This window comes from Microtus pennsylvanicus, chromosome 8 (genome assembly GCF_037038515.1).
Source record: "Microtus pennsylvanicus isolate mMicPen1 chromosome 8, mMicPen1.hap1, whole genome shotgun sequence".
Classification (NCBI taxonomy): Eukaryota; Metazoa; Chordata; class Mammalia; order Rodentia; family Cricetidae; genus Microtus; species Microtus pennsylvanicus.
In genome coordinates, this window is record NC_134586.1 from 25441748 (window position 1) to 25456293 (window position 14546).

A 14546-nucleotide genomic window follows, 5' to 3' on the forward strand; every position below is an offset into this window, starting at 1 on the left:
ATTTGGGCACCAAGTAACAAGTTCTACTGGTAGTTTAAAAATTAGTTTAAAAAATTACATATAACAAAACAGGTATCAAGCAAGAATTACAGTTATAACATTTATATCTACTTTATCTTTGATCATAGCTAAGGAAAAATATCTATCTATTCTTCAACTCCACCAAAGACTCCTGAAGGATATACTATTACCTAAGTTAACAGGAAGTGCATTGTAAGCAACTCTAATCAAAACTCTAGATTTGACAGAGACATCTTGCTGCCTGGACAGTCACTCAAAGTTTTTCTGTAACATTTGGGCATCCATCTTCAGCCTACAGGCCCATAGTATCTAGTAGACTTTCCTATGAAGATCTTGGAAACCCAAAGATCTGTTCTGCATTGTAGTAGCAAAGTCCATCAGTTGCTTTCTTCTGTGTCCTGCAGAATATCTGGTAGACTGTTTTATGAAGCAGGAACCTCAAAAGATAGTCTCACCTTTAGGCAAGTCCAGCAGTCATTTTTCTTCCCTATCCAGTTCATACAGTATAATATCAAGCAGTCTAGGCAAGAGTAGTTTTTTTTTTCCCAAATGGCCAAAAAACTCCATCAGGAGCCTCTTTGATGACCATCATCCTCTTTAAATAGATTTATGCTGCCAGGAGCAGATGTGTCTCATTGTCATGAAAAGTCTTAAGTTAATAATTTAAACATTTTAAATGCCATATTCTGTAGGTCTTTAAAAGGTTTGAAGATTATCTATCTAACTGAAATATATCTCTATATGTCTAGAAAGCCTAACTAACAAGTTTTACTATTACAGATGACTATCTATTAACCTGTATTTCTTAATTATACATTATATTTTTAAATGAGCTGCACAAACATAGTACCTTAACCAAGAGTAATATATATATAATTGATCTTAAATTTGTACCAATAGACCAAGATCCATACCAATGTAAAGTATTGATCTCTATAGTATATCCCCCTTTAAATATAAAGAAACATTTATAAACAATATTTGGAAATTTGGGAGTAGCTTTCTCCAAACTGCTTCCTGTTTTTTATTGGGCAAAGTAATTTTGGGGGGATGTTCATGGCAACCTTTGGGGGAATCTTGATCCATCAAACCACATTAGTCTGGAAGGAATCCATAGGTTCTCATCTTCTGTGAAAACAAAAGAAGAACCTCTTTTCCAAAGCAACAAATCCTTAGACCCAAATTTTGAAGTCACGATACCTTTAAAATATATGTTATTTTAGCTTAGCATCCCATACAATGAAATGTCTCTCTGAACTTAGCTCATTTACAGTAAAAAAATTCAAAGAAAACATAATAATATACATAATCCAGACTCTCTGTGTATATTTCATCTTTACTGACTTATTTTTCTTTACTCCTTTAATCAATGCCTGTCTGTACTCTGTCTCTTTAAAAACTTTATTAAAATAACCATTTACTTTTATAACTGTCTATATTCTTTTTCTTCTCTCTATCAAGCCTATGTACATTTATCCAACACTGTGACCCATTTAGAGGTCTTTTTTTCCCTTCTGATCTGTCTTTATTGTGTATCTGTAATCATTTTCTGACCAGGACCATTTCTTAAAATACAAAGTAGATTGGCTAGGACTAAGGCTGCTTTGCCTTTTGGCTCCACCAATTCCAACATGGTGGCAGTCCATTCACTGCTTCTGAGACTGCTGGGTGGGAGCCATGCTCACAACCTCAACTCTGGTAACTAGTTGGTCCATGTTGCCACCAAGTAATTTGCAGCATGCTGCCCACAAGTCCCATTCACGTGCTTGGCCTCCTGAAAGAGCCAGAGTTGATGCTGGCAAGAAGCCACCATTTTAAAACCATGCAGATTTCTTTCTTTCTTCCTTCCTTTCTTCCTTCCTTCCTTTCTTTCTTTCCTTCTTTCTTTTTTTTTTTTTTGCTGTTGCTGCTGAATCATGCCTTTTAAAGAAATTATGCCTCTGCTTTCTTCTAGCAAGCAGAGCCCACCCGAGAAAATGATGCTACCAAAAAAAAGCCATGCTTAACTCTGTTCTTTTGTGTCTAGGACTCCTTTCCAAACTTTCTCAGGTTTTATGTGGATTAAGTCAGCCCCACATTGGTGTGCCAATTGTTGGGGAAGGCTGCTTGCTTGTTCCTGGCTACCCAGACTCCCAAAATAATCATCCAGAAACTATATTACTTTTAATACTCTTTGGCCAATAGCTTAAGCATATTGCTAGCTAGCTCTTATATCTTAAATTAACCATTAAGAGGACCTTGGTGGTACTCACGGTTGTCCATAGAGTGAGGAAGCAGAAGTCAGGAAGGCAAGAAGAACTGAAATAAGACATTGCAGAGCCTGCCTGCCCTTCCACATGGTGTAGGAAGAAAGGACAAGAGGATGGTACCTATGGTGTTCTCTTCCCTAATACCATTGCGGAGATCCCTTGAAACACAGTGGTCTATTTATGAGTGCCCTGTGCAAATAGGAAGCTCCACCCTAGGTGGCCAAACAGAGAAGTGGAATTTTGCAAGAGTTTTCTGTTAGTGTCACTGTATTCAGTGGTGGCCTCGAAAAAACTCAAATAAATTACAACAGTCTCAGGAAAAGTGCCAGAGCAGCTGTGGATGGTGTTGGAAAAGAGTCAAGGTCATAGAATCTACCAGGTTTGAATTAGAGCAGATGTTCTCAGTGTTAATACTACTGAGCAATAAATCTTTGCAGTATGTGGCTGTGCCATGATTGTGTAACATTTGCTACCTCACTGCTTCTAGTCACCTGGAATCTGAGCAGTATACTCCCTGGGACGGGACATCTCAGTTCCCCTCTTTCCTTGTTTGAGAGTCACTCGAGTGGTTCAGGTTGGAGATTTTCAGTTCTCCTTTCTCTGGTCATTCAAGTATCTACTTTTATGGGTCTTATGTGTAAAAGGGGGACTATGGATACTGGGAAAGCCCCGAAACTCACCTACTACAAGTTACTGTGCCTAACTCTTTTTAGTTAGAAGTTCACAGACCTCATCTAGAGGTACACTTGAGAAGTATTATCTCTGTGGTCTAACAGGAAGCCCAATATAATCTGTGCAACTGAAGGCAATTGCTTTAAATGTTAAGGTGATCGATATTTGGGGTGCACCTCATTTCCTTTGGACGAACACTAAGGTATGATCTGGAAAACACATTAGCATTTCTATTCTAGATAATGGAACTGTTTATTTTTTACAAAGAACTTATGATATTGGCTTGAGGGAAAATTATAGCATAAGCTAAATCAACTATAATCTTAAGACTTTAAGTAAAAGGAAAGAACATGCTAAAAGGGGATGTAGGGCAAACATGTAAAGGTTGAAAGAGAAATTAAACTGATTGAAAGAAAAATTAAATTCATTGATTGACTTCTGAACCCCAATTTATCATCAATAGGAAGCTTCATCAACTCCTGAGCTGGTCCTTTTCCTCCAAATTCCACAGAAACAATAATTGCACTTTTCTTTCATCTCCTCTCCCTGATCTTTATTTTGAGCATGACAATGAATGGCTTTAAATTCCCATAAGATGACGCTCGAAGTGATGGATATACAAACACAAACAGGTGCTAACAGTGTGGGATAATATTTGGTGGCAGGGCAGGTCTAAGATGGCATAACTCAGACTCAGAACTCACAGGTGACTTCTTGTTAGAGAACAAACATGCTATAATGATTTACTTGAAGTTTTCCAGACAGAGGAAAAAGCAGGATACAGATCTGCGTCTTAAAAAAGCATATGAGAAGGCTTAGAGACCAGGAAAGCATTGGCATGTCTGAAATGGAAATGTTTCATTGGAATAATGATACATCAATAAAGCTAAACTTAGATGTATGAGAGTCTATGGGAAGGAGTATAACCAAAAGTGAATTTAAATAATCAAAGAACATAAAAAGTTTTCTGTTTAGCATGATAGCTTCTTCAGTGCCTTGAGGGGATGACTAAAAGTCTCTAGATCCCACTGGATGACTAGTGTAGTTATCTAGATAAGACGTGATGGTGTTCCAAGCTGAGAAGCTAGGAGTCAGGCAGACTCACTGGTAGGTAGACAGGGAGATGGGTTATAACTGGGTAATAAAGGTGGCAAACCTCCAAGATGATTGGCATTTTTCTTGCTGTGGTAGTTGAATAAGAATGACCCCTATAGGCTTATCTTTTTTGGCGCTTAGTCCCCAGGGAATGGACTGTTTAAAAGAATTAGAAAGTGTGGCCTTGTTGGAGGATATGTGCCACTGGGGGTGGGTTTGAGGTTTTGAAAGTCCATGCCACCAAAATATCTCTCTCTCTCTCTCTCTCTCTCTCTCTCTCTCTCTCTCTCTCTCTCTCTCTCTCTCTCTCTGTGTGTGTGTGTGTGTGTGTGTGTGTGTGTGTATGTGTGTGGGTATGTCTCTTTCTCTCTGTCTCTCTCTCTCTGCCTATAGATCAGGATATAGCTCTCAAATACTCCTCCAACACGATGCCTCGTGCATGTGGTCATGTTACCTGCTATGATGATGGATAATAGCCTCTGAAACCGTAAGCAAGAAACTGATACCAGGGGTTGGGATTTTTCTTGATGGGTCTGACCACTTTGAGTTGGCGTAATATGAACTTTGGCACTTTGAACTAGAGAAGTGGTTGAACACTTTAAGTGGCACTTACTGGGGAATCCTAGGAGGAACATGGACAGTGGTGCTGAGAGCAATGTAAATTATGGCAGCCCAGCTCAAGAAGCTTCAGAGTGGGAAACTATTAGTGAATGGCCTAGAGACCATTCTTGTGATATTTTGGAAAAGAGTAAGTCTTCTTTTTTTGCCCCATCTTAAAAATCTGCCTGAGGCTAAATTGAAGATTTTTTTAATTAATGGCATTGGCAGAGGATATTTCAAGGCAGCCTAGTATTGATTCTGTCATGTGGTTATTAGTAATCACTCTTATGCAGACCAATCATGAAAAAGAGACAGCTGGACAAAGAGAAACACAAAATGTCATCTTTGAGGAGAAAAGAAGCACCAGGAAATGTAACAGAGCAAAGTCCAGAGCTCAAGGAGATAAAACAAATTTAAAGAAAACCTTATTGAAGCATGATTAGTAAAAACTCAGAAACAGAAATTGGGGTTCAGCCTGAAGAACTGAAAAGCAAAACAGCCAACCATTGGCTCTTACCTCTACCTGAGTCTGAAATGTCGATCTTGTCTCCAGGAATCTCAGAATGAGACTGTCTGAGAGCTGTCTCCTCCTGGTTTATAAGCCTCTCTAGTGCTGGGATTAAAGGCGTGCACCACTACCACCTGGTTTCTATGGAAAGCTAGTGTGGTTCCTGGGATTAAAGGTGTGTGTCATTGCTGCCTGGACTGTAAGACTTGCCACTGATGCTAGATAGTATAAGGGGACTAGTGACTTCAGGGCCATACTCTGCCCAGTTAAGCTTCCAACTTGTGAAACAGTATTAAAAGAAAACAAAAAGTAAAAACAAACAAACAAACAAAAACCTTAAGCAGTGGAAGAAGCAATCAGCAACAGAAAGCTGATGCAGACATAACTGAAGGAAGTGGCCCATGTTTTAGCCCCATCAACCAGCAGAATTTGGCAGCATCAGTTACGAAGTCTGATCTTTAGAGTCAAGAATACAAGAAAGGTGTTGTGGGATCTTCCTCCACGGTTAAGGAGAGCCATTAAGGCTAAGCACGTGTCAGGGCTGTCCCTGTATGGAGGCCCAGAGAGACCATGTGTGAAGCTGTGAAGGCGAAGCCTGGGTTGCCTTGGAGATACCTGTGAGAGATTTCAAATACACTGGGAAAAGACCACAGACTTGCTTTAAATTATCACTAAATGAATTTATTGAATACTGCTAGCAGGCCGATAGCCTCAAACGCAAATTGAAGATGTGTTATGCTGATCTAGCTAGAGGAAGAGCTTTTGAAAGTGGACACCACAACTATCTCAATTGTGTGAAGTGTGAAGTGGAATGAAAAATGTCTTTTACTCCCCTCAACTTTAAAAAACTATTTCTATCCCCCTGTAAAGGAGCTGTCTCGCTCTATGGTACACATCCAAAAGTGGGGTTTCGAAAACCAGAGTAATCAATTCATTATCTCATAATAGTTTTACAAGGTTGGGGAGGGAGCAAGGAGTCAGAGTTGCTGGAAGCTCATCACTTAGAAATTTAGAATGGGTACCTAGCACAAAACGAAGTTTTTCTTTTTTAGGAATTTAGAATGCGTTCCTAGTGCAAAAGGAGTTTTCCTTACCCATCACAAACAAGGATGTGGGAGATGTCAGAGCCAGGGGATACCCAGCAAGGAGAGTTGTATACCTGGTGTAGAACCAGCCCAAGAGAGAGAAGTGTGTTATAGTCAAGAAAGTTGACAGGGGTTAGAGACCTGAAGAACACCTTGACATCAGACACAGAGATGCACAATTTGTACATCATCTTATGGGTTTTGGTTTTGCTTTGGTTGAGTATTTCCCCACTATGCTCCCTTTGATCCCTTTTGGAATAGTAATGTATATATTCTGTGCCACTGAATGTTGGAAGTAGGTGATCTGCTTTTTGGTTTTGATTTTGTGAAGATAACAGTCAAGATATTGCTTGAATCTCAGAAGAGACTTTGGACTTTTAAATGGTGTTGAGACTGTGATAGATTATGGGGACTTTTGAAATTGCACTGACTGCATCTTTTGCATTATGACATGGCTACAAGTCTATAGAACTGAATGTGGTGTTTTAACAAGCATGGCCCCTAAAGTCCCATATACTGAATAATTAGTCTCCAGGCACTATTTGAAAGAATAAAAAAGATTAGGAGGTGTGGCCTTGTTGGAGGAAGTATGCCACTGGAATGGGATTTGAGGTTTCAAAATCCCATGCCAGGCCCAGATGCCTCCCTCTCTCTGTGCCTGCGTCTCTCTGTGTATCTGTTTCTCTCTCTGCTTACATGTCAGAATATAGCAATCACCTACTGCTCCAGCACCTGCCTGCATCCTGCCATGCTACCATGATGACAAGGCTGGCAAAAGCGGCATAAGTGGGCTCATTTTGGCTCACATTGAGGGCACAATTTGTAAAGTTAGAATCCAACCCCAAGAGCTGCAATTGACCTTCTCTTCTCACAGATATCACCAGGCCGTCTATGAATCTCTAGCCAATAGATATCCAAGAACCATGGTTTTTACCGGGGATGTGAGGTTTATATCAAAGATGTTGCTGGCCACACCTCCTTCTCCCCACTCTGGTGTGGGAGAATTGTCTGTATTCTGTCAATCATATTTTAAATAAATGCTGATTGGCCAGGCAGGAAGTATAGGTGGGAAAACCAGACAGGAAATAGAAATGATGTAATGAGAACGGGAGAATTCTGGGAAGGAGGAAGTGATTCCTCCCACTCTTGCCCAGATCACCGAAGCAGCAGGATGTGATCTGCCTCACTAAAATAGGTACTGAGCCACATGGCTAACATACATCAGAAAAATGTATGTATGTGAGAATTAGCCAGTGAGAGGCTAGAGCTAATGGGTCAATCAGCTTATACTTTATGGAGACCCATGTGTGATTTTCTTTGGGACTAAACAGTTGTGGGGTACTGGGGGGGACAAAAACAACAACAAACAGTACCCCTCGCTCATGTTACACCACCCGTTCCCTGAATCCTGTCTTGGAATCAAAGATAAGAAGGGAGCCAGGCTCTGCTATGGAGGCCCTGATTCGATTCCTCTCTTCAGAACTCTTACCATGCTGTGTGTGTCTGATGTTGGCTTTAACTCTCCTCAGAGCCTCTGCTGTGCTGTTTGCTGTCTGTCTGTCCATCCATGGCATCAATAGCTCTTTTACTAAACTTCTAACTGCCCCACAATTATTCGAGTGAACTCCTTGAGTCTGCGTCTGAGAGCTTTCACAGTTTTTCATGGAAGGAGAGGCCTAGAGGCAGGAGTGGGAGGTGACACCACATTGTGTGTGTAGCCAGAGGAGGCAGACAGCAAAGATTGCTCATGCTCAGCTGGTTTTTATTCAGTCCAGGACTCCAGTCCATGCGTTGGTACCACGGCACATAAGCATGAGACTTCCCACCACAGTGAAGCCAAATTAAAAACTTCTCCATGGTGAGTCCAGATCCTAAAGGCAGACACTATAGAGGTATTGATCTCTGACTTTCTTCTTTTCTGTGATGTCGAAACAACTAATACCCTCTTCCAGGGACATGCTGCAGTTCACGGAATCTAGTTTGTATCATCAAGATTCCTCGTGTTTGGTATTTTGACTAGAGACAAGTTCTTTTTGGAGCACTAAGGTCCACAACTGTTTATGTTTCTAGGCTTTGAGAGTCCCCAATATGCAATGAGTGCCATCTTTGTTTCTCTTACAAGATAAAGGATCCTGGAATTTGTCACTGACCTGCCAATCACATAATGCAAGTTCTATTGATTAAAAAAAAATCCAGACAAGAGCAACATAAGGGAAAAGTGACTTCTTTTGGCTCTCAATGGGGAAGTCAAGCAAACAGGTTCTAGAAGTGCCTGGGCACTGACACCCACAATCAGGAAGCAGGTTGAATGCGTGCATGCCTGCTCATCATGAAGAAGCAATGTGTGCTGTATATGCATCCGTGGACACACATGAGATAAAATGGAAAGGGATGTGTTGCGTTAGCACACTTGTTACAGGTATAAATCTCTACACCCGTGGGATTAAACGAAGGAGCAAAGACGTTCAGGAGGGACTGTCACCAACAGGCACTAACTGAATGTGGCCACAGACAAAAATGCAAGGAGGATGCAGGAAGCCAGGGCAGCCTCATATTTTAATTTATAGATGTTCTACCTGGTGGAGTCAGGCCCATCCCACTCAGACCATCTCTTTTTGGGCCGTTCTGTAGGGAGATGATCCGGAAATTTACTTTGCAAATTCCTTTCACAGTGCCACCCAGGTTTGTGTTCAGTGTTGTGACTCCTGAAATGTTGAGCAGCTCACGAAGGGCACTACTTTCCTCTGCTTCCCATTTGGGAACAATCCTGAAGCATGTCCTAGAGAGAAACAAACTAGGAAGGAAATTCTAGACTACGGTTCAGTGGAGCCATGGCGGCGTGCAGCATGCAGCTTTGATCAAATGTGGTTTTCTTTCCTTTTGGTTTGGTTTTGATGTTTATTTGTGGGATTGTACCACGGCACAGAGATAGAGGTGAGAGGACAGCTTGAAGAAGTCAGTTCTCTCCTTTCCTGTGGGTCCCGGATGTGGAATTTGCGTCATCAGCCTTCCTTGCTAGCACCATCTCACTGTTAGGTCCAATGTAGGGCCCCAACTCTCCAAATGACAGTCTGGGTTCAGGGCAGGCCGGACTCTGACCTGGCAAACACATGGATTGTTCGCGGATAAACAAAATCTAACATCGACTTTTCTTAGAAATGTGTGCACAGAGTATCCATACGCTGAGAGGAGTCATCAGTTCCCTTAGCTCCACATACGAGAGCAGCTGCTAAGTCTAGAGCCTGAAGCCGTGTCCACTACATATTAACTGGACACCATGGCTCCTCAGTATAATGGCACCTGAGCTCTTGATTTGCTAAGGCTCTCCTTGGGGTATCCAGGAAAAAAAGCAAACAATATAGCCTCCAAACAATCAAGGCAGTGAACACACCTTGGGATCCTCTCAAACAAGCCACAGCCTGTGCGCAGACAAGAGGGTTAAGAGATGGAGAGAATGTCAACTTGCGACTTCTCAGTTCCCAGGAATGCTCTTCTACAATTTACTCTCAAATATTCATAAGAAAACATGGGCTTTATCTAGTTACATACTTGAGAATTATTTAGGCACGATAGACAGCCAATCAACATGGATGCATATAAAACAAGGCGGCAAGATGTTCATGCAAGATGAAGTAAATTAAGGAGGCTAACGGCTAGTCACAAATGGATGACTCAATTAAATAGAGGGATGCAGGGGCATCACACAACCATTTGATTGCCTCCTTGAGCATAAAATGTATGTCCGGGACAGAGAGTAGCTTTCATGTTAAAATCCTGTAGCACACACATGATAGGGACCCAAACCATAGAGACATAAAACTAGTTTTCACTACAGAATTCACTGGAGACAAAAGAAAGTTTGAACAGCATTTGCATCTCAGAATAGGGCACAGACTGGACCCAGACAGCCTAGCTTTAGGCATAGTGCCTCTACTTGCTAATTGTGCCCTCTTGGGTATTTTTAAAAATGTATTAGTAGATTAGTAACCAGAGTCTCCAGATACACAATGGGTTCCATGTCTGTATCTCCTTGGCCAAAGTCGAAAGCTCTTGCATTATCAGTTGTTTGCTTCGAAGTGTCCCTTTGCCCACGAGAAGGTTTCACCCCGTCAGAGTCAGCCTGTGTCCTGCCTACATTTCTCCATCTGGTATAAAAGATTTCTTTTAAAGGATTGTTTTGTTTGTTGCCCTATATGACTTCATTTTACCAGCAGGTTTGGACTTCTTGAGAACAGAGGATGGACGCATTCTGGGTGGAGACATAAACAAGACCATCTGTTGAGCACCATCCATGCTGACTGAGGAATGCTTATCCCTGGACTTTGAAAGTCTGCCCCCTCCCCCCCAATGAGGTTAGCAGGGTCACGAGAAGAAGATAAGGCCTATGTACTTTGAATGAGAATGTTCAGTCCTCAGCTGGTGGCCCTGTTTGGAGAAGCTTGGGAGGTGTGGCCTTGTTGGAGGAAGTGGAGCCAGGCTTCGAGAGTTTAAAGACTCAGGCCACATCCATCCCATTCCCATTCTGCTCTGATTATGGTTCAAGTTGTGGACTCTCAGCCGCTGCTCCAACAGTCTCTGCTCCACTCTCATGGACTTTTATCCCTTTGGGGCTGAAAACACCAACTCTTTCTTCTAGAAAACATCTTGATACAGTACTTTAGGAGAGCAACGAAAAAGTAACTGATGGCGGTTGTCTCGACACACACAGTTTCTAGCAGCTGAAAGAAGTCAAGAGAGTGACTAATAGCTATTTGACAAACAGAAAATGATGAACAAATACCTCACTGAAAATTCTGATAAGCACAGTAAAATTACCATCAGCAAGGGCAAGCTTAATTTAATGGGCATATATAAACTTCTGTGGTGGGCAGAGAAACCTTGACACAAATGGACTGTGTACAAGAACTGACTTCATGTTGGTTTGCAGTGCAAATCTCTCTCTCTCTCTCTCTCTCTCTCTCTCTCTCTCTCTCTCTCTCTCTCTCTCTCTGTTTTTCTGGACAGGGTTTCTCAGTAGCTTTGGAGCTCTGTAGATCAGGCTGGCCTCAAACTCACAGAGATCCGCCTGCCTCTGCCTTCCAGTGCTGGGATTAAAGTCATGCGCCACCAGCGCCTGGCTTGCAGAGCAAATCATTAGTCTCAGAGATTCAATACCATATAAAACATGTTTACATTTTTTATTACATTTATAGTTTTAGTGCATGTGTGCGCAGGCACACACACGCACGTGTGTAAAAGGCAGAAGACAACTGTGGGATCATTTCTATGTTTCTATCATTAGGTTCTAAGATCAAACTAAGTTTTTCATCTTCAGCAGTAAGCACTTTAACCATAGAAAAGTGTGCCGGAGAAGCTTCATGCAGCTATGAGCCACAGGCTGTGGTCAGGGCACTAAGGGACCAACTCAGTCACATCTGGACTCTCAATTCAGACTGTGTCTCTCCAGAGTCCCAACCTTATTCAGGGACCCAGCATGTCCTGCAGCTTTGTAGAACACACTGCCAAGGCTTTATGTGTCCTTTCTTATTGTCAGCTTGATACAGGCAAGACTCACCTGGGAAGATGAAGTCCCAGGTGAAGGAGTGCCCAGATCAGATTGGCCATGTCTTGAGGGATGGTCTTGATTGATGCTTGATGTGGGTGGGGCCAAGCCACTGTGGGTGTGGCCACAGAGCCTCTTCCAGATGCTGCTGGGAAGAAGAGCACAGTCTATAAATTTGGAGGGACATTGAATTGACAACTGGGAGCATATGGTCCAGCCTGGATACCTCAGGCCACACTTACCCAGTCACCACAGGACTGTTGGGGTAGGTCATGTCACACACTTAGTCACCACAGGACTGTTGGGGTAGGTCATGTCACACACTTAGTCACCACAGGACTGTTGGGGTAGGTCATGTCACACACTTAGTCACCACAGGACTGTTGGGGTAGGTCATGTCACACACTTAGTCACCACAGGACTGTTGGGGTAGGTCATGTCACACACTTAGTCACCACAGGACTGTTGGGGTAGGTCATGTCACATAGTCACCTAGTCACCACAGGACTGTTGGGGTAGGTCATGTCACATAGTCACCTAGTCACCACAGGACTGTTGGGGTAGGTCATGTCACATAGTCACCTAGTCACCACAGGACTGTTGGGGTAGGTCATGTCACATAGTCACCTAGTCACCACAGGACTGTTGGGGTAGGTCATGTCACACACTTAGTCACCACAGGACTGTTGGGGTAGGTCATGTCACACACTTAGTCACCTAGTCACCACAGGACTGTTGGGGTAGGTCATGTCACATAGTCACCTAGTCACCACAGGACTGTTGGGGTAGGTCATGTCACATAGTCACCTAGTCACCACAGGACTGTTGGGGTAGGTCATGTCACATAGTCACCTAGTCACCACAGGACTGTTGGGGTAGGTCATGTCACACACTTAGTCACCACAGGACTGTTGGGGTAGGTCATGTCACACACTTAGTCACCTAGTCACCACAGGACTGTTGGGGTAGGTCATGTCACATAGTCACCTAGTCACCACAGGACTGTTGGGGTAGGTCATGTCACATAGTCACCTAGTCACCACAGGACTGTTGGGGTAGGTCGTGTCATTTAATTTTGTTTTCTGACACAATGTCTCACTCTGTAGCCAAGCTGGCCTAGAGCTATGTATCTCAGACTGGTCTCCACTTCCAGTGAGGCCTCTAGATGGACCCTGTTTTGGTACCATCCAGAGGTCAGGAAAGGTGTCTGCTTCAGTCTGCCCCCCCCCCCCCCCCGCTCAATAAATCAGCCTTCTGGAGCATTCTTGTCAGGATGGGGCAGTATCACCTTGGGAGAGAGGAGACAGGACAGTCTACCCCTCCCTTCATGATTCACTCTGCTGTCTGACAGTACGCGTCTATCTCCTCCTTGGTGAAAATTGATAGAGCAACATGGGTCTTTTTGGTGGCTTGAAAGAAAATGGCCCCCAGAGTGGCACTATTAGAAGGTGTGGCTTTGCTGGAGTAGGTGTGGTCTTGGTGGAAGAAGTGTGTCACTGTGGGGGCAGGCTTTGAGGTCTCATATATGCTCAAGATACCGTCGCCCAGTGTCTCAGTTCACTTCCTGATGCCTGCTGATCAACCTGTGGGACTCTCAGCTCCAGCACCATGTCTGCCTGTATGTAGTCATGTTCCACCATGATGAATAATGGACTGAACCTCTGTAAGCCACCATTAAATGTTTTCCTTTATAGGAGCTGCTGTGGTCATGGTGTCTCTTCACAGCAATAGAAACCCTAGCTAAGACAGTCTTAACAAATAATCCTGGGACTGGAGAGATGCGTGACTCTGTAAGAGCAACAGCCACAAGCATGAGTTGGGATCCCAGCATCCTCATAAAATATACAGTGAGACCTGGTCTTGAGTACACACCATGATGCCTGTGAGTAGGAAGTGCTCAGTTGATATAAAGAAACCAAAAAAGAGATGATGAAATTGGGACTGTCCGTCTGGAGTCCAGGGTCTGATATGAGCTGTGCTTCTTGCGTCTGCACCACAGGCCCTGAACACAGACCCAGTCACTGATCACTTCCACGGAAACAAGCAGCTGCCTGCATTGCAAGAGGGGACTCGGGGAGTGTGCTGATAGACAATCTGATGGAGGGAATGGTTTGGGTGTCATTATATTAAAGCACCCAAGGTATACCTTAGAAATAATCTAATGTTTAAGTTAAAAGAAGAAGGTTTAGCGAGTCCGGTTTTATCTCAGGCTTTTTCAGACCCAGGCCAGCTGGCCTTGGTGAGTTCCCGATAGAACATCCCCATTGTCTCAGTGTGTGGGTGCACCCCTCGCGGTCCTGAGTTCCTTGCTCGTGCTCCCTCTCCTTCTGCTCTTGATTTGGACCTTGAGATTTCTGTCCGGTGCTCCAATGTGGGTTTCTGTCTCTGTCTCCTTTCATCGCCTGATGAAGGTTAATATTCAGGAGGATGCCTATATGTTTTTCTTTGGGTTCTCCTTCTTATTTAGCTTCTCTAGGATCACGAATTATAGGCTCAATGTCCTCAGAGGACTACTGAGAACTCAAGAACAATGGCAATGGGTTTTTGATCCTACTGCACGTACTGGCTTTGTGGGAGCCTAGGCAGTTTGGATGCTCACCTTACTAGACCTGGATGGAGGTAGGTGGTCCTTGAACTTCCCACAGGGCAGGGAACCCTGATTGCTCTTTGGGCTGACAAGGGAGGGGGACTTGATTGGGGGAGGGAAATGGGAGGCGGTGGCGGGGAAGAGACAGAAATCTTTAATAAATAAATAAATAAATTAAAAAAAAGAA

The 14546-nt window shown here is 43.3% G+C and overlaps 1 protein-coding gene across 1 annotated transcript in view; it reads right to left on the reverse strand.

The window, feature by feature from the left end:
• The window catches only part of LOC142856068 (alpha-1-inhibitor 3-like), a 49142-nt gene extending 46741 nt beyond the window's left edge, over positions 1-2401 (reverse strand). Inside the window, exon 1 of the mRNA XM_075982869.1 lies at positions 2274-2401. Within this exon, the coding sequence (XP_075838984.1) occupies positions 2274-2359 (86 nt within the window). The 5' untranslated portion in view covers positions 2360-2401. The remainder of the gene's footprint in view (positions 1-2273) is intronic.
• Positions 2402-14546: the final 12145 nt, after the last annotated feature.